This window comes from Gorilla gorilla, chromosome 10 (assembly GCF_029281585.2).
Source record: "Gorilla gorilla gorilla isolate KB3781 chromosome 10, NHGRI_mGorGor1-v2.1_pri, whole genome shotgun sequence".
In the NCBI taxonomy this organism is placed as follows: Eukaryota; Metazoa; Chordata; class Mammalia; order Primates; family Hominidae; genus Gorilla; species Gorilla gorilla.
Window position 1 is genome coordinate 21135604 of NC_073234.2, and position 19343 is coordinate 21154946.

General features: G+C 46.7%; 1 protein-coding gene across 3 annotated transcripts in view; it reads left to right on the plus strand.

Annotated features, from left to right (window-relative positions):
• The window catches only part of NTF3 (neurotrophin 3), a 65461-nt gene extending 55298 nt beyond the window's left edge, over positions 1-10163 (plus strand). For all 3 annotated transcript variants that reach the window (XM_063693756.1, XM_004052539.5, XM_055356992.2), the window contains exon 2: positions 9059-10163. In XM_063693756.1, the coding sequence (XP_063549826.1) occupies positions 9080-9853 (774 nt within the window). In that variant the 5' untranslated portion in view covers positions 9059-9079 and the 3' untranslated portion in view covers positions 9854-10163. The remainder of the gene's footprint in view (positions 1-9058) is intronic.
• The last annotated feature ends 9180 nt before the right edge of the window (positions 10164-19343 follow it).

Sequence of the window (19343 nt, forward strand, 5' to 3'; positions counted from 1 at the left end):
CTAAACCATAAACAATTGATCCCCCTAGCCCCATATCACATAGATACGTTCTTCAGCTACTGTGAATTGGTGACGCAAGCCTTAGACTGGAAATTTCCCCTTTATGTTTCAGAGGATCTGTCTTGAATGTCTCTTACTCTACAAAGAAAGAAACATTAATATACCAGCATGCTGCTTGCTACCTAGTTTACTGCAATGAAGTGGCAGGTGCCTTAGACTTTGGAGTGAAATTGAGAGATATTCCGCAGTATTAGCTAAGAGTTAGGCCTGTGGGATCACAGAGACAGGGGTTTGTTCCCTGGCTCTGCCTCTCAATTGATGTGTCTTCTTAAGAAAATGTACTTAATCCTTCTGAGCCTCAGTTTCCTTGGCTGAAAAGTGGGGATAATAATCGTATCCACAAAGATTAATTGAGATCATCCATGTGAAGTGTTCCGCACAGTCTAGCATATGGGGAGGCTCAATAAATGTGAGCTGTTATTACAAGCGATTATTATGACTTGTGTCTGTGATTAAAGACAGCCTGGGGTTCAGAGTGTTTGTGCCAAAATTGCTTTCAGAGGACAAGCTCTGGGTTGGTTTTTCAGTCTTGCCCAGCTGCCCAGAAAGAGTCACTAGAGTGTCTGGGGCTGGAGTCATAGTGTTTATTAAGTGCCTACCACACACTCCAGTTTTGATGGAAGATTGGTTTTCTTCCTGTGTGCACATCCCCGCATCACTACATGAGTGGGTGAGAAGAGACTCAGAAAAGCACCAGACACATGTTTCTTCTGCCTCAGTTCCCTAGTCTGTAAAAGTACTCAAGAGCATGATGGCGGCCACAGGGAACAGAGGGGAGAGACACCTGGAAGAGCAAAAGACAGTCCCAGCTGTCAGTCTTCAGACACCATGGTTTTCTGGAGAAGGGATCCAGACCAGACCGCCAATCAATATAGCCGCAGACCGCCAGTCAATATACCTCATCCTTGTGAAAGGCGGTTGTCTATGTGGCAGCAGGGAGACATGAGGGGCCATATTTGACACAGGCCTGCTGGCCAAGTCTAAAGGAGTCAGCCTGCCATCTGACCACACTTTCTGCAGCCAAGTCCTCTGGGGGCCAAATCAGTATGGTTTGAGTTTATCCCCGACTTGCTGCTATGGTTGATGCACACAAAAAAGGTTTGGCCATTGCCAAGCCAGCTGTGGTCTTGGTTTGGAAGAGGCAACCAAAGTAAGAATTGAATGGAAGGCATGCTTTGGGATTTCCCTTAGCCTTCAACCCTCAAGAGGAAGCCAACTTCTTTATTCTGCCATTTTGAGACTCATGCTTGTCTGGGTGGATAAGATAAATACTTTCATCATTATCATCATTATTATTAATTATAATTATTGTCAATTACTCAGCAGCCCCTACCTTGTAATGGTATCACTTACAGTTGTATAGCATTTTGCAGACAACATATACACTTGACCATAAACTCAACTCGAACATAAGCATAAATTTAAAACAAAAACATTGACTTGGGCAGCTATTATCTGAGGTCAAAGTTATTCTTTAATTCCAGCTGTACCTTCAGCTGCCTATGTGGCTGAAGCAACTTCCCCTTGTGTGTTTTCACACTTAGAGATTGGAGTAATCCCGACACAGAAAATGATACCAAAATTGAAATGTTTCTGAACATTAAATGATTCAATAATTTGAAAATAGTTTCAAATTTTTCAAAATTCAAAAATTTGAAAATAGTTCGACTAGAGCCCATCCTCACCTCAGGTAATTACGTGGTGTGTGTGTGTGTGTGTGTGTGTGTAGGCACACAAACCCATGCATGCACACCGGTATGCACAGTGGTGGATGAGTGTGAATTACCAAAACAAATACCACTAAATGCAGGATAACACCATGATGGCTAGTAGCTGGATTGACTCAGATTTTCTCTGCAGATCCTTCCTAGTCCACCCTCCTTCCATGACATGGGAGTTTGTGATATGCAAAGGATAAAGTAAACCTGAGTTTCCTGGCGCTTGTGTCAGCATACCAAGCTCCTTTAAGATCTCTCTTTGCCAAGACGGGGCTAAGCCAGAGGCTTCCTTGGCCTGGGGAATAACTGTCCTACCTTCCTCCCTGGAGCGGCTGGCGCACACTGTTTTGACATGTGCCATGCCTTCCATCTTTCACGGCCTCGGGGCCAGGGGAGGGTATGCTTTGAACAATGTGAAATTCCTCTCCTAACAGCTGTGCAAAGGAAACTCACAGCTTTCTATCTCCATCTCGGTCCACTTAGCTTTCTTTTGGGGTATAGGTTTCTTGTCTGTTCAGGGGTCCCTGTTCCTCACTTTCTGGCCTTCAGAAGGACCAGTTTCAGTACTTCCTTTCTTAGGGAGGCAAGTCAGTCTTCTGAGGTTCTCTGTTTTATTTTATTTTATCCTAGAGTATGCCTTCACTGTTGACCGTGTCTTGTCTCATTTCTGCTGAGAAGCCAGCATCTTCTGAAAATTGAGTGTCTTGTCCTGTTTCAGATCTTGGGCCGAGGATTGACCATGTGTATTAGTCAGTTTCAGAGCCCTGAGTTTTAAGTGCTAAGTTTTAAGGAGAGGAACAACAGTAGAATTAGATATCTTAAAGAACAGGATAGGAATCCACTTCCCTGCCCCTTCTCTCACCTGGTTTGACACTAGATAGATACAGACCTGTCCTGAGTTCAGGGATTGTCTAATGAGGCCTCACCAAATACCAACAGAGAGACTAGCTGTTTCTCCTCTAGCTCACTGACTGCTTCTAGTTTTCCGTGACTTTAGAGCATGCGCATCAGCATGTTTTGGGGACCATCTCTGGCCTGCTTTCTGATCTTGGCTCTGTCCCTCAATTTATGTCTTTTTTGTGCTCCATAAGACAGGGAGTTTCATGGTTGCCACTACCCGAGAGGTGTGCTAAAGTGAATGAGGTGGAGGACGCAGAGCTAGCAGGGAAGAAGGTGCCGTGGAAACCCACACAGCTTTATTCATGTGAGCTCATTTCTCATTTACTCCTTGTAGCAATTCCAAGTCACCCCCTCCCTTCATCCCTTTCCAAGCATTTCCCTCCCTTGTTGGTTTTGGATCCATTGTACCCCCGGTGAGTTAACCTACATGTTTTAGTTTGAATCTAATCATGCTATTTCCAGGTTGCCAACCCCCACGGGTGCTTCAGCCTAATTGGTCTGTCCTCACTGGTGTCTGCAGCACCTTCCCTTTGAGCGTCATCTGTGCATTTTAATTAATCTGCCACTTTTTCCTCCCTCCTGCTTCCGGATCATTAATAAAGAGATTAACCAAAACCAGACCAAACCCCAGCGGAGACTCCACCAGGATCTCTCTCTCCCAGCTCTCAGCTTTGTCATGGGTCAGAACATCATCATGTGGCCCCATTGACTAATTTTGAGGCCTCAAGACCTATGTTCAGAGCAAAGCCAGTGTGAATTAATTTTTCAATTAAGATTTGGGGAACAAGCATAGCCAGTCTTTTATATATGGCCTTAGTTTAATATTTCCACCACATTCCTTTCCCTTTTGTAATTCTACTTTAAATCTATCACTTTCCCACCTCTCTCCCTTTCCAGTCCCTGAACAAGACATTAGGGTTATCTGGCAGGATGTCTCCTGAGCCTGTAGCATTAGTCAGAGACCATGTCATAGCTGAAGAAATTCTCCAAAGAATCAGGCCCTTCTGGACACAGCTGGCCAGCGTCCTCTTTGACCCCAGCCAGAGAATGCATTTGCCTCCAGAGAATATGGCTACACCAGAAATAATGAAATCTCTTGAATTTGCATATTAAAAATTTGGCAAATTAAAATTTGCTTTCACCTCTGCTCTCATGACTCCTCTCTGAGGAAAGCTAAAACAGAGCCTTTCTGCGTTCTTTGTAAGTCACCCAGATTTCCAGCGCTGGTCTCAAACCCAGGATGTGAGATGGTGCACTCCGTGTTCTGTCCACTACAACACAGGGCCTCTGCAGGCACAGGTGACCTGCAGATGGGCTGCACTGGAGAGCATCAGGCCCAGGAGGGACTAGGGTGAGGGAATTGGATTGTGTTTACTTTTGTGGGGGATGCTTTCATAGGGAATACAGGGAGGAGGACACAGGATTGATGGCCTCAAATCTCTGCAAACTCTGCTTAGAGCTGAGGCTTCTTGGGGAAGGGCACAGCCTGCTGACAGCAGCTGTCCTGGCTCCAGGCTTGGAGCTTGGGCTTCCCCTGGAAGTAAACTCTCTAGAATGTTTGAGAGCAAGGACAGACGGAGAGGCAGCCGAGTGTCATCATTAATAACATGAGCTCTAGAGCCAGAAGGTGCAAATCCTGGCTCTGTTGCTTGTTAGCTGGTTGTGGAACCCCTCTTTGCCTTGGTTTCCCCATTCAAAATGGGAAATATAATAGTACGTACTTCAGGATGGTTGTTACTAGGATTTAAGATTTATGTAAGCCAGTACCTGGCACTTTGCGTTTTTATTCTTGGTGATCTCACCCCTAAGCAGTCTAAAAATTTACTTCACACATGTGCAGCAAGAGGCGTCTTTAGGTACACGGTCAGGAGGTGCTCCTGTGTAGGGAAGCTGGTCCTGGAGAGGTGAATTGGAACCTGAAGGCTGCAGCCCAGTCTCTGCATGTGACAGGGCAGACGCAGGTTGCTGGGGGCTCAGATTCTGTACCACTGTCTACCCCAGCTTCCTTTTCCATGTCAGCTGCTTCTTGAATACCCCCAAACCCTCTGTGGATGCTGTAAACTGAGCCAAAAAGGAGGAATCAGAAATTGCTCTCTTTTGAGTATTTTGAGGGATGGTGAAACCTTGTAGGAATGTTGCTCCAGGGACTGAGAAAACACCATATGTGGGAAAGCGTTTCTAAGTGAGGAAAATCGCACATGCACGTCGGTCAGGATCTTGGAAAACTCTGAGCAGGGGAAATGGGCACTGGGGAGAGTGTAGAAAGGGGGTTTACTAAGGTCTTTAACAGGTCTTTTTCTAATTATAGCCAAGAAGAGCCTGGGGACTATGGCCGACTTCAGAGCCAGGGCCTGTATTTTCTTTGGGAAAAGAAGGCAGAGTTGATTGGCTTCCAAAACCAGGCTTGGCAAAAGCCCATGCAGGCTCTCCAGCCAGTAAGCGGTGCCTGGGGTAGGTCCGATCGTAGCAGGCGCTCATTCAGTAAATAGACGTCGAAACTCCGCAGCGTGTCCAGCCCTATGCTGGGAGTCAAGGATGTGTGGATGGAAAGGACATGGTCCCTGTCGTCAAAGAGAAGGCACACCAACAATAATAGCACAATATGACAATTGCTTAAATGAAGCTCTCTGCAGATGACAGGGACCCCTAGAGGAAGAGCGTAGACATCCCCCTAAATAGCAGAACTCGCTGCTGTGCCTTGCCTGGATGGAGCTGGCACTGCCTTCCTGTTTCCATTCCCCACTCCAGGGAACTGGCCCACTGGGGGACTCCCACCCCGGACATGGAGTGAGAAATGAAGGTATTGGTGGCCAAAAAGTGACCAGAGATCAGAATGCATCTATTCTTGCCCCCAGCAAATTCAGAAACACCACCTCTCCCTTGCCTGTGTTTGCTTTTGTCATTTGTCTGTTCTCTGGGCTTCCAGTTCGTAATATTCCTTTCTTCTCCCACAACCAGTGTAACTGGTCTGAGATCCAAGCAGTCGGGCACCATGGCATCTGGGGGAAAGCCTTGTGGGGACCGTGTTGGTACAGATTGCTGTGAGCCAGATGTAGAGGAGGGAGCTCTCCAGACGCTGGGTCCCTCGCCCGTGTGCGTCAAGGGCAGGTGTGCACCATCTCCCGTGGCCACAGGCCATTCAGCTTCATGTTCTCTAACATTTCTAGTGTGCTCACTCTGTACCTGATGCTATGCTAGGTGCTTCCATGTGGATTTCATTGTTTACCCCTCACGATAACTTTCATGGTGCACAAGCCATGTGATTTTTGTTGCGCCTACGAACCAAATGTCCCCGTCACTCTCTGCCATTGTTTAGCAGTCTGACCTTAGACAGCTCACTTCACCACAACTGCAGGCCTCCGTTCCCTTATCTGTATAAATGAGGAGGTTGTCTAGGGTCCTTTCCAGCTGCAAACCTCTGTGTTTTGGGGAGTTCTGTTAGCAACATTCTTGGACTTGCTCTCTACGAAAAAAGCTAGAAGTCGATTATTAAAATGGAGTCCACAGGAAGCCTGCAGGGCTTTAAGACAGCCTTCTAAAGAGTTTAGAAACACTCACCAGCCTGCAGATGACTTACTCCCACTACTTATTACAAAGTATCATGGCAAGTAAGAAAGAAATGGTCAGCCACTGGGAGAGCAGGCTGGGGTTGCGAGGAAGTGGCAGGTGCTACCGTTGGGATCTTGGGGGAGCATTGTAGAAAGGTCAGCTTTGGAACCAGGCACTGAAAAACGGGTGAAATTTCAACAGGAGAGGCAGTGAACATGGGTTGTGATTTGAGCAGCAGTGAGTAGTGAATGGGGTTGGAGCAAGAGGCCTGTGAGCCCAGTCATCACATGGAAAAGGGAGGTGAGGGCCAGAGTGCAGAGAACCCCTCTCACTTTCCTGTGGATCTCTCCTCTTCTTCTTTTTTTTTTTTTGAGTTGGAGTCTTGCTCTGTCACCCAGGCTGGAGTGCAGTGGCGTGATGTTGGCTCACTGCAAGCTCTGCCTCCCGGGTTCACACCATTCTCCTGCCTCAGCCTCCCGAGTAGCTGGGACTACAGGCTGCCACCGTGCCCGGCTAATTTTTGTATTTTTTTTTTAGACGGGGTTTCACCTTGTTAGCCAGGATGGTCTCGATCTCCTGACCTCGTGATCCACCCGCCTCGGCCTCCCAGAGTGCTGGGATTACAGGCATGAGCCACGGTACCCGGCCTTTCTCCTCTTCTTTAAACTGCATTTAGGTTGTCCTCATCTATAAGATGAAGGAATAAGATTAGATGGCCTCTTTATATGGCTTATCTACTTCTAATAAACTTTGGTTCCATATTCCAGCCACCACCCATAAAGACTCTTCTTACTTTTTCCTCCTCAATCCATCAGCATCAGCCAGCATCCTCCCTCTCAGTTCATCCGGGTCATTACCTCACTAATCTGTACCTTGACTCTTATTCTACCTGGGACCTCCCCTCACTAACCATACTTGATTTATTTCCTTAAGAGCGGATATCCTGTGTATTCTTAGCTTACAGTGGCTGAGCTTTTGGGAGGTTTAATAAATTGTTTTTCAATAGACTCTCAGTCCTAAATGATTTTATTGCAGCTGTATTATTCTTTTTGAGGGGAGTAGGGAATGTAATCCTGGTTGTATGCCATATTTTTTGTATTGTTCAAGTTGCATTTTGTTGGGCCTGTAATATTGAAGAAAATGTCACTTGTATGCAGAATAGGAGGGAGATTCCTTATGCTGTAAAGGAACCATTTTCCTATGATAGTACAATTCCTTAGAGTCATCTCTAAGGGTGAGCAGCAAAGCTAGAATCCCTCTCTTGGCTTTGACCTTGAAGGAGTCAGTTTTCCCAAAGACTAGTTCCCATTGAAAGAAGATGGTCTCCTTATCACAGCAGCAAGAGGAGGCAGTATGAGCAGAGTGCCTCACTGTTGTTGACCTCTAGGGACAAGTGAGCCAGCAGTATTTCAGACAAGCTGGGAAAGAGGCTGTCTGTGAGTCCTGGGAGCGAGTGAGCACTGGCAGGCTCAGACATAGGTGCTGGTTAGCAGGACTGCTTTTCTGTTTCTTGTGTCGGCTTTGTTTATTTCCCCTCTATTTTCCCCCTGGACTTAGTAAAGTCTTTCCGAAAATACCAAAGGTGAACCAGGGGAAGAGTTTTTATTTTCCATGTTTGGACAGAACTTTAAAGAGGAAATGATGTACCCCCCCGGGAGCCAGTGAGGTGGCAGCGATGGTGATTAAGGAGTGAATATCTCAAGGAGGTGGACGAATTGGGGGATCACTAGCTCAGCTGCCCCTCTCCACCTGGAGCATCTCCTTCCAGTGCTACCCTCAGAAGATCTGGGCTTTGCTCTAGTGAGGGAGAGACTAGCAATGAAGGTGTCTTGAGATCAGCACTGTAATTCCACCAGGACACCACCGGAGTCCGGTGTTAAGCTTCTACTATGGCAACAGAATGAGAGCGTGGATGGGTTGAAATGCCATTTCAACAAGGAAATAGTAGAATTAGAAGAAGCATAACCACTAAAAGGAACATTTTGTAGCAGAAATGGTAAAAATCTAAAGGAGGCAAGTGAATCAACAATGACTCTTCTATTCTGGGCAAGTCCAGCCCATTTATGTAAGGTGGTTATTCTGCATCTCTGTCTTCTGCAAGTAGTGCTGTGGCAGAGCTGCGTTTTGTGGAGAGGGTCCCCGGGGATGGAGCAGATCAGTTGGTGATGCGTGTCTATCAGAAAGCTCGGCAGAGCACCCTGGAACATAGGCCCTCTCGCAGAGTGGGTAGTGGCCCTACGTGTTCATTTCCAAGGGCAGGAGAATAGACCGTTCCAGCTGCAGCCTGGCCAGGGATGACCCCACATCTGACACTGCAATATGGGGGCAACTGAACCAGTCCTCGGCCTCAGTGTGTTCCAGGGGCTGCAGCTAGGGAGCAGTCGAACTCTTTCTTGAGACAATCACAAGGCCACCGCTGCTGCTGCTGAAGGGAAGTTACTCCATGTTTACAATTCTCAGGTTGGAAGTTTTCATGCTTTGCCAAGGTAGAGTGAACCATGCGTCTTTGCAGGCTCGAGGGATGTTTAAAGAAGCGGTAGGACATCGTCCACCCACAAGCAGAGACTGCAGGATAAAGCAGACATTGAATGTAAATACAACCCGTGCAAAAAGCAGAGTCAGCAGACCTGGAGTGCATTCGCAGTATTTCCCGGGGGTGGGGGAAAGAAATCACCTCTTCAGAATGTCCAGAGGGGAGTTGCGTTGCTTACCTGGGGGGCGGTACCCTCTCTCGTGCCCTCACAGGGCTACTCAGCCTCAGGTAGCTGGTGCCAGAATAACACAGACTCAGCTGCCACGGTCTGCTCTTAACACCTGTGTTTCCTTTTCAGATCTTACAGGTGAACAAGGTGATGTCCATCTTGTTTTATGTGATATTTCTCGCTTATCTCCGTGGCATCCAAGGCAACAACATGGATCAAAGGAGTTTGCCAGAAGACTCGCTCAATTCCCTGATTATTAAGCTGATCCAGGCAGATATTTTGAAAAACAAGCTCTCCAAGCAGATGGTGGACGTTAAGGAAAATTACCAGAGCACCCTGCCCAAAGCTGAGGCTCCCCGAGAGCCGGAGCGGGGAGAGCCCGCCAAGTCAGAATTCCAGCCAGTGATTGCAATGGACACCGAACTGCTGCGACAACAGAGACGCTACAACTCACCGCGGGTCCTGCTGAGCGACAGCACCCCCTTGGAGCCCCCGCCCTTGTATCTCCTGGAGGATTACGTGGGCAACCCCGTGGTGGCGAACAGAACATCTCGGCGGAAACGGTACGCGGAGCATAAGAGTCACCGAGGGGAGTACTCGGTATGTGACAGTGAGAGTCTGTGGGTGACCGACAAGTCATCGGCCATCGACATTCGGGGACACCAGGTCACGGTGCTGGGGGAGATCAAAACGGGCAACTCTCCCGTCAAACAATATTTTTATGAAACGCGATGTAAGGAAGCCAGGCCAGTCAAAAACGGTTGCAGAGGTATTGATGATAAACACTGGAACTCTCAGTGCAAAACATCCCAAACCTACGTCCGAGCACTGACTTCAGAAAACAATAAACTCGTGGGCTGGCGGTGGATACGGATAGACACGTCCTGTGTGTGTGCCTTGTCGAGAAAAATCGGAAGAACATGAATTGGCATCTCTCCCCATATATAAATTATTACTTTAAATTATATGATATGCATGTAGCATATAAATGTTTATATTGTTTTATATATTATAAGTTGACCTTTATTTATTAAACTTCAGCAACCCTACAGTATATAAGCTTTTTTCTCAATAAAATCAGTGTGCTTGCCTTCCCTCAGGCCTCTCCCATCTGTTAAAACTTGTTTTGTGATCCGGCTCTCAGGAGTCATTCTGTAAAATCTGTGTACACCAGTATTTTGCATTCAGTATTGTCAAGGCCATGACTGTCGTTTTAGTAAACTTGTTAAAATCAGATGATGTCAGAGTTGTGTATAAACACAGTTATATCCCTCTTCTGGTACATTTAATGTTGGGTTAATGAATTAAAAGAACTGTTACGGCCTCCACTGAAAATGATACCCTGTAGCTCTGGCCAGCAAGTTCTATATCAAATTCTCTGCTGTTAGCTTGGAAAATTAGAATTATGATTTGCTCCAATGTTATGGTCCTGGAACAATAACAACGACCCTGGCAATTTTAGTTTTGGAAGTTTCTTTGCAGCACATTTGTTGTTTTGGGGTTTGTGGTTGTTTAAGGGTTGAATTTTTTTGTTTTGGCTTTGGTTTTTGTTTTGCTTTTTGCAAGTGGTTTCATCTTTTTAGGCACATAGGAATTTTTTAAAACTATTTGTAACAAAATAATTGCATGACTACCCAGAAGCAAACTGAAATGGATCATGAATCATCTATACATAGAGGATAAATTTATTTATGGCCGACTCTCAGCCTGTGACCACCCCTCCTCATCTGCCAGCCCCTTCTAGAGCTGTGAGCAGAGTTGGAAAGTGCTAGGGCTTTGGAGTCGGACCTGAGTTCAAGTTCCAGCTCCTCCCCTCTGAGCTTGTCCAGGTTTTAGAGACTCTCCGAGCCTGTGCTTCCTAGGGTCAGAGTCAGACAGCGGTCCTTGCCTACGTCCGAGGAAGGTTATAACCCCTGAAACTTTCTAGCATAGGGCAGGCACTCAAGAATGTTAGTCCCACCCATTCCCTTCCATCCCCCCGAGATGTAAAATGCCGAAATGGAAGGGAACTTCTTGGTGCCTTCTGAGTCCCAACAGGAGTCCATGACAGCCAAGGGGTCATTGTGGTGATGGCCTCACCTGTCATGCCCAGGCAGGACTGAGGGGACACCAGGGATGTCCATCAAGGAGTTTGTTGATGCCCATTTCCCATTGAGAAGCAGCTCATCCTCTTGGGGTTGGAACATAAGGATGCTCATCTCCCATCTTGGCGGAGGTACAAGGTGTCCGCTAATCCAACACTGCCCTGAAGCCCCGCCCTCTGCCCAACCTGGATTGCCCTGCATTCATTAGGGCCCACCTGTCCTAGACACTGACATCTCCTTAGCACACACCTGTATGGAATGTGTCCTTTATGGGACGTGAACTTTTGAAATAGACTCAGCAAATAGCAGTAGCCTTAGTTAGGAACATCATGACACTGCACTTGATCTTGGATGCCTAAAATATGGGGGAAGGAAATAAGGAATTGACCATGTGCCCATCATGGGCCAGGCATATTCAAACCCTGCCACCATTAATTGTCACAAATCCTTTGAGGGAGCCAGTATCATCTCCAGTTTACAGGCGAGGAAACTGAGGCTGGTGGGTTCAACTAGCCCATGGTCTTTAGTAAGTAAGTGGCAGAGTGAAGATTGTAATCTACGTGGCAATGATGGCACAGTCTTGAACCCTCGGCACTAGTCTCTCCCTCTCCCACATAGCAGCATCACATTTCAGAGTGGGTATTATAGTCCTAGATATATGAAAAGCACAGCCCTCTGCGTGGGAACCTTTTGTCCTATTGTTCCACTGAGCCTTCATCAAGAACACAATAAACCAGCTGATAGGACAAGGAGAGTCTTGGGACTAGCCCAAGCCCAGTTATCAGGAGCTCGTCATTTCAAAGTGACCATTTCCCTGGGCTTCTAGTAAGCCCTCCACCCCTAAAACAGCAGGCTGAGGGATACTGCAGCTGACGCATGTCTATAAAGCTTGAGCTCAATTGTTTAGCCAGCACTGCAGGAGCAACACAAGAATGTAAAGAAGCAGTTTTATGGCCCTGGTTAACAGTGGATTCTAGAAAGTTGGAGAAACCTGTTGAGGAGTTGCTGCAAATGCTCCCTCACCTGCCTATCATATGGCCTTTCTTTCTATCCTCAGGCCTTTCTTTCTAAAGGCACCTCAGTTGAGGTGCCTTTAAGTTCCTCTTCTGGAACTTCGGAATGGTAGAGGGTGGTCTGGTTTATTAGGGAGATGGTCTTCAGTGACAGGACCCCAGAGCCCAGCCTTGCGGGGCACTGACCCTAAGGAGTAGAGCTGAGTCCTGAGCTCTGCCTGGAATGCAAGGAGTTTGCTGGCTTGTCCAGAGCAAGTCTGGAGTAGCATGCTTCTGGGCAGGTGCAGCTCTGAGGAGAAGAGACTTGGGGATGAGACAGAAATATTTCCAGAAGGAACTCTGGGCTGCAGGCCATCTGACGGCTCAGCCTCACTCATTCGGAAGGCCAGGGCAATGCGGCAATGCCCGGTTCCATGTCAGTAACTTTATTCAGATGCTGCCAGAGTCAATGTGTTAGCTCTGGGCCCAGGGCAGAGCCTTCTCGAGGTGGATAGGAGGCCTGTTTCTATCTAATGTACACATTTGCCATTGGGGTTAGTTGAAGATTAAACCCATCTCTGAGATAGGAGAGGCTTGGAGGGCTAGTATCTGGCTCCTGGAAAAACTCCACTCTCTCCTTATCTTCCCTTAGTGCTTAGTTTCTTGCAGGGGCTTCATTAAGCAGAGGTATATTGCAGTGTGAAGAACTTGAGTGCACAGGAGAAAATGGGTTGTGGGCCAACTTTATTGCCAATAGCTGCATGGCCTTAAATAACTCCCTTGTCCTAACTGGGGCTTTCAACATCATGAGATTCTATTGCAGAGAGGGGCAGAGTCCAGATGGATAATCTTCACTTCCTTAATGAATGCTAGGGTGAGAAGCTCTGTTGCCTGTTGATGGGACTCCTTTCTGCCACATGTGAGACTCTAAAATTCTCCCCTCTTACAGACTGCAACCTTGAGCTTATTACCTAGTCTCTCTGAGCCTTTGTCTACTTGTCTGTAAAGTGGGGATAGTGGCTACTTCATAAGACTGTTTGGCAATCTAATAAAATCATCCATTTCCTGGCACATAAGAAGCCTCCTTCAGCGTTGATGATGATGTTTGCAAGGTTTGCAGGATCCCTCATTCTGTAATTTTGGTGGGACTTTCCAAGCTCCATAGTGGAGGATTAGTCATAATTAACATGTATTAATCATGGACCTTACGGGAGGTGGACCTTAGGGTGGCATTTGCCCATTTCCTTTCTGCAGATCTCTTCAACCAAACTACTGGCCCAGTCTTACTGACAAGGCCTTTAATCCTCAGTTGACAAACCAGGGAAGGTATTTCTTACCCTTCCAGGCAGTGAAATGTAACTTTTTGCTAGAAGTTCTGCCAACACGCTTCTCTGATGTGTACATGTGTGAGTGTGTGAGTGTGCATGCATGTTTTGTTTCCTCCTTGCAAATTATAGCACGGCTTTTCTCTTGTGTTTCTGCCTCTCAGTCTCTGTCTCTCTCTCTCGTGTTCAACAATGCTTCCTCTAGGCTGGTGTTGGTGTTTTAGGGTTTGGTATTTCTGAGGACTTTTCTGTTGCTGTTCCCTTTCCTGTGTTGTGTGTGAGCACATGTGTGTCTATATGTGCTTTATAGTTCATTTAGTCAATGTAAAAATCCTCCACTGAGGCTTGGAGAAGCCATCTGCATTTATTTTATCGCTTTTGAACATGTGTTCAGGAATGAAGGCTGTGTAGTCAGTTTATTGCTACCTGGAGATTTGTCTGGCTTCACCAGGAAGACGCACCCCCTGCCCAGGCTTCAAACTCTGAAGGACCTGGCAAAGCCAATGCCAGGTCCTCGGTGAAGCCTGGCTTTGCCTCGCTGACCTCCTGCCCTGCTCAGCTGCACCATAGGCTCTGCCTCAGTGAGGGTGCTCTGAAGCCTGGGGAGCGGCCAACTGTCCACAACAAACACTCCACCCTCCGCAGCCCTGGCCCCAGGGCCTCGCACATGCTCTGTTCCACAACTAGGAACAGCCGCAGTCACTGAAGATGGATTCAGCTGGAAACTTCTCTAGCCTAACCTTCTTTCTCAAAGACCCCACCCCCAAATCTAAGGAGACCCAAACTCCTCACATATGCTCTGCCCACGTTACAGTGGGCGAGTGGGCTTCTCAAAAAGCACACTTGTTTCACAGCAAGCTGAGATGCAGACGTCTCTGTGCTGACATAGCCCCCTGGGTTTCTGTTTGGTTCAGATGGAGATTGGCCCAGCTTGAATGGGCAGAGCCACAGAGCAGGTTAGAAGCACTCCGAGGGACTATGGGTTTGTTTCCTACAATCCTCAACCTATGTTTGGTTGCAGGGTATGGCAGGCCAATGAAACAAGCACAAATATGCCTGTTGTAGGGGCCAGGGATGGGAGAAGCAAGGAAGTGTGGAGAAGGGGAAAACTCCAAGGATGTCAGAAGCCTTTTCTCCTAGGAACTGGCTACCACCAATGAGTTGGGCTGGGTTGAATTTTGCAGAGTTCAGTAATGCCATTGCCAGGTGAATTATAGAAGTCTCTGTGGCAAGAAAACGTGAACGTTTATTGGGAAATTGTGAAACACAGCCTAATGAGTTTGATGATTTTCACGTGAGACATATGAATGGGTGGGCATGCATGCGTGTGTGTGTGTGCATGGCTCCTTTGATATCCTAACCAGAGAGGCATTGCATTTTTTTAAGGAAAGGTAATGCCTGCAAAAGAATGCTCCTGAACACAAGGTTAACCTCTAGGAGATTGCACTGGCCCAGCTGGGGAGCATATGGAAAGTGAACATTCTTGGGGCTTGAAAACAGGCTGATGGGGTGGAGGATTTATAGACAGAAAAGGCATCCAGCAGACTCCAAGCAGCCTAAACAGAAGGAGCTGGGTTTGTGGGCTCTCTGACTTGGTGGAAAAGCATTCAAAGCTGGTGCTGGGATTAGGGGTGGAGATGAGATCAGACCAAGGAATAAATAATAATAAACATTCTTATTGGTGGCTGCTTCCTCCAAGTTAGGCACTGTGTACACATCTCCATGGGTACGCAGTGACAACCCTGGTAGATTTAACCCTTTTGTGCAGTTGAGGACTTTTGACTGAGGACTTTGGCCTAAAGTTGTACAGCTGGTAAAATGAAATGCACAGATAGGAACCCAAGAGGTCTACATGGCTTGGAAGCACATGCTCTTAACTATGTGAGTAAGACAGCAGTGGAGAGGACACTTAAGTGCTTCAGAGGGCCCTGACAGCTGAACTGCAATGGGCTGGAGGGAGTGAGGAGGGTGACATGCACTTGGCACACAGGAAGAGACCATAGGTTCAATGCCGCAGTGATACCAACAATTGTTCTACCTGAGGGAGATGCCAGACTCATGGGTAACTGGCTTACTGCAGCAGACATTTTCAGGAGGTTAGGAAGGAGGAGTGGGTCTCTTATCCCAAACCCTTCATTTGCCACCTAACAACTGAAGAATCACTGTGCTAGGGGGAAGGTGGTTTTGCTTCTGCCTAAAATATAAGGATCAGCACATCTGGAATATCCCTTTGGGGCTTTTGCAAATAGATAGAAGGCAGAAATTTCAAATTTGGACAAAATCTTTGAGATCCAGTAACCTATCCCTCCTTACAAGGCAGAGATCTATTTTTATTCATTCATACTTTTTTAAAAAAAATGTAAAGTCCCTACTAGGCTCCAGGCTTTCTTCTCAACTCTATGGGCTCTGCACATGAGAAGCCATCCCTCCTGGAGGAGCAATGAGTAGAAAAGATGGGACCTTAAGGGATAGCCGCTTAGACAATTCCCACGGCCTCTTGATAACCACTTCTCCCTCACCAGGCAGCTTGCTCTAATTTGAAACAGCTCTTAGCATATAATAGAAAGCCCCTTCCAATGTTAAAGCCACATCTACAGACAAAATAGCTATAACTAGGTTGTCAACCAAAGCTCAACTAACTAAATGCTCGCCTGAGGCAGTCAAGGAAAGCCTCCATGAGGAGGTGACCTCTTAGCTGGCTATTAATGGATGAGTAGGAATTTGGTAGGGAAAGATGGCGAGAATATTCTAGACAGGAACAGCCTGGGGGAAAAGTGCAGAATGGGGAAAGGGCCTAATGTATGCAAAGAAAAGTGAAAGGTTTGGGGTAATGAGGACTTTAGGACTGTGGAAAAGGGGAAGTTGAGACCAAGTAATTCAAGGCTGAGGGGAACAGCTATGAAGTTGGATTTGATTGTTTGGGATCTCCTAAATTGAGCTTGCATGAGAGTCACATGGAGGGCTTGTTCAAACCGATTGCGGGGGGCGGGGGGCCCATCACCTGAGTTTCTGATTCATCACGTCTGGGGTGGGGGCAGAGAATTTGCATTTCTAGCAAGTTCCCAGGGATACTGCAGCTGCTACACACTTGGAGAATCACTGATTCATTAATCAATGAGGGGTCAATAAGGGTTTCTTTTTCTGCATTTTTTAAGAAGATAATTTTGGTGGCAGTATAACTGATGGATGGACTGGGGACAGACTGATCAGATTGATCGCAAGTGAGGGCCTAGACTAAAGAGAAGACAATAGGAGTAAGGAGATATATTGGATTAGAAAAGCATTTTTGAGATGCAGTCAACAAGATTAGGTAACCAAGTGGATGTGGAAGGCAAAAGAGGAAGGCATTAGGAAGATGACTCTAGCACTTCTCGAATCATGATGGTTCTAAGTCAAATGCAAGAAGACAGCAAGACAGTGGATTGGAAGACAGGAACTATAGGCACTGGGTGCGAGGTTCTCAGAGGACATCAGAGTAATGGTATCCAATAGACAGCTGGTTATTAAGATAGAAGTATGCTTGAAATTATGAAAAAACACCTCTTGTTCATTTGGAAGTAATCCAGCATAGGTGAGCCTCTCCATGTACAAATGGTTCTAGTCTAAGCTCAGAGGAAGCCCAAATCATAAGCTCATCAGCGAATCAGGGTGCGGGAATCTGGACTCCCAATGGGGATCTATGGGTCTGGCCTCCATTTCAGAAGGGTTATGTGCTCACCCACTTGATCACTTTGGAAGGTGGGGGAAAAAAATGCTTGGAGGTTGCTAAGGAGAAAGAAATGACCATTTTGAGACTCACACCATCTGCATCTTCAGATAAGTGTCACAGCATGGCCGTAGGCCTTAGCAGCCAGCTTCAGACACCACCATCAGAGACATTTCAGGTTGTATTTTAAAGGAAAAAGCCAGCTATTGGGAAGCTGAGATCTAAAGATTCTTGTCAAAAAAGAACTTATTGTGGTTGTATTTTCTGGGCTAGAACTTTTCTCAGTTGTTAATTTGACTCCTTGAAAGCCTCTTGGTCTATTAGGAAAAAAGATTCCTCCTTCTTAAGAAAATCCTGGAAGTGGGCAAACACCTTGCTGCTGCAGAGCTTTCGGGCAGGAGTTCCCTCTGCCTTAAATGCTCTTCTTTCCTGCTAGGCTCTGTTAGTCTGATTCCCACCTGCTCAGCCTTCCTTTTCCTCAGGGGATCTTTCCCGACGCCTCCTCCTGAGTTACTTATGGTCGACCCTTCCTCACAATTTATATGATCCTATCACATAACACAACTGAAATTACAGCTGTGGGATTATTTGTGTCATTCTTGTTTGCCCTGTTGCCCCATTTGGCTGTCATCTACACGAGTCCCTAAGTCGTGCTGATTTTCGTCAGAACTTTATCCCAAATGCTGAGCACAATGCCTATGTCATCAGTAGGCACTCAATAATGTTTGTTGTAGAAATGAGTGAATGAATCCCCTTCATAAACAGGGATTACAACAGGAAGAAGGACTGGAGTCAAGCCCCAGGGAGAATGGATTAGCGAGGAGGGAGGTTGGTTGCTGTTTACTTCTTTAGACATCCATGGAGAGTCAGGGCAGGCAAGAGGCTCAGCAGTATAGAATCGTGATGTCTGTTCTAGTCCAAAGATTGGTGGCTCCATTATTCCATTGACAAAATGCTGGGGAAAGGACTCAAACTGAAAGAAGACTTTTAAGTGTAGTTATGGGAAACAAAATACAAGATCATGAACCAGGGCTGTGCTTATACTTCATAGATTAAGAACATCATGTCTTGATTGAGCTGTCATTCATCCACTCAGCCATCCATTCGTTCAACTAATTTATATCCAAACCTACTATGCACCAGCCCTCTTCTCAGGTATTGATTAGTACGATGACAAACATGGGCAGATGAGGCTCACGCCTTAATGGAGCTTACCTTGTAGAGGGTGTGACACGAAAAAAAAAAAGAAGAAGAAAGAAACAAGCAAATGTGTAGATAAAATGATTTAGGTGGTGGTAACTGCCTAGAAGAAATACAATACAGTAAAAGGGTAGAGTATGAGTAGGGGGGGCTGGGCGAGGGCGGTGCTGGTGTTGCATGTTGTATATTTTCATGGGTAAAATGCTTGCTCCTGTGAAATTCGAGGCATGAAATCTCAGTATGCCTAAGGGAAGTCAAACACATTTTCATAAACTCTGAGCAATTAATGGTTGTCATTAAAGCAGAGGACTTTTAGCCAAAAAATCAAAAGCCAAGTTTCAGCAGTAGCACACACAGGGCCCAATCCACAAATTATTTCTCTGTTCTTCAGCACTAGGTAACATGTTTTATCGGAGACCTTAGACGTTACACCACATTCTCCCCATAACAGAGGCGGGCATTACGCAGAGTATTGCTTCTGTCTCTCCAGGGACTTTTCACCCCGTCAAACCTGTTTCACTCCAGAGGAACAAGATGCAGTCACTCTGTCCTGCTGTCAGGGGTGGGCCCTCTGATTCCCCTCCAGATGCCAAAAGGCCCGGGGGCTGGGGTGGTAGGGAGCAGGTGATGGGCAGGGCCACTCCCTCTGAATTCCAGTGCCTCTGGCTCTTGCTGGCAGCTCCCCAACAAGGAGAGGTGGGGAGGTTTGCCCAACCCAGGGCTGGGTTTCTGCCTCTGGCACCCCAAGGGCACTTTCTTTTCATCTTAGGCATGCATCAAGAAAACTACTCTTGGGACTTTTCTTGGGACTACAATTGAGTCATTTGTACTCTACCACCCTCCATCAGTTTTTCTTCTTTAAAAGAGGATATAAAAACATTTCTAATTTGACAAAATGTATCCTGGGAGCTCACCCCGGCTACCTTAAGAATGAGTGGCAAGGATGAGAGCTTTGCGACTGTACAGAAGGGGAGTCAAGTACAGAATCTGTACAATCAAGTACGGATTGTACAGAAGCGGTTCCGAGAATCCCCCCAAAAGGCCACTAGAACCACCTCCAAACCCAACCTACTAAGCCAGCTTGACTTCAGAGAGGTTAGGTAACCC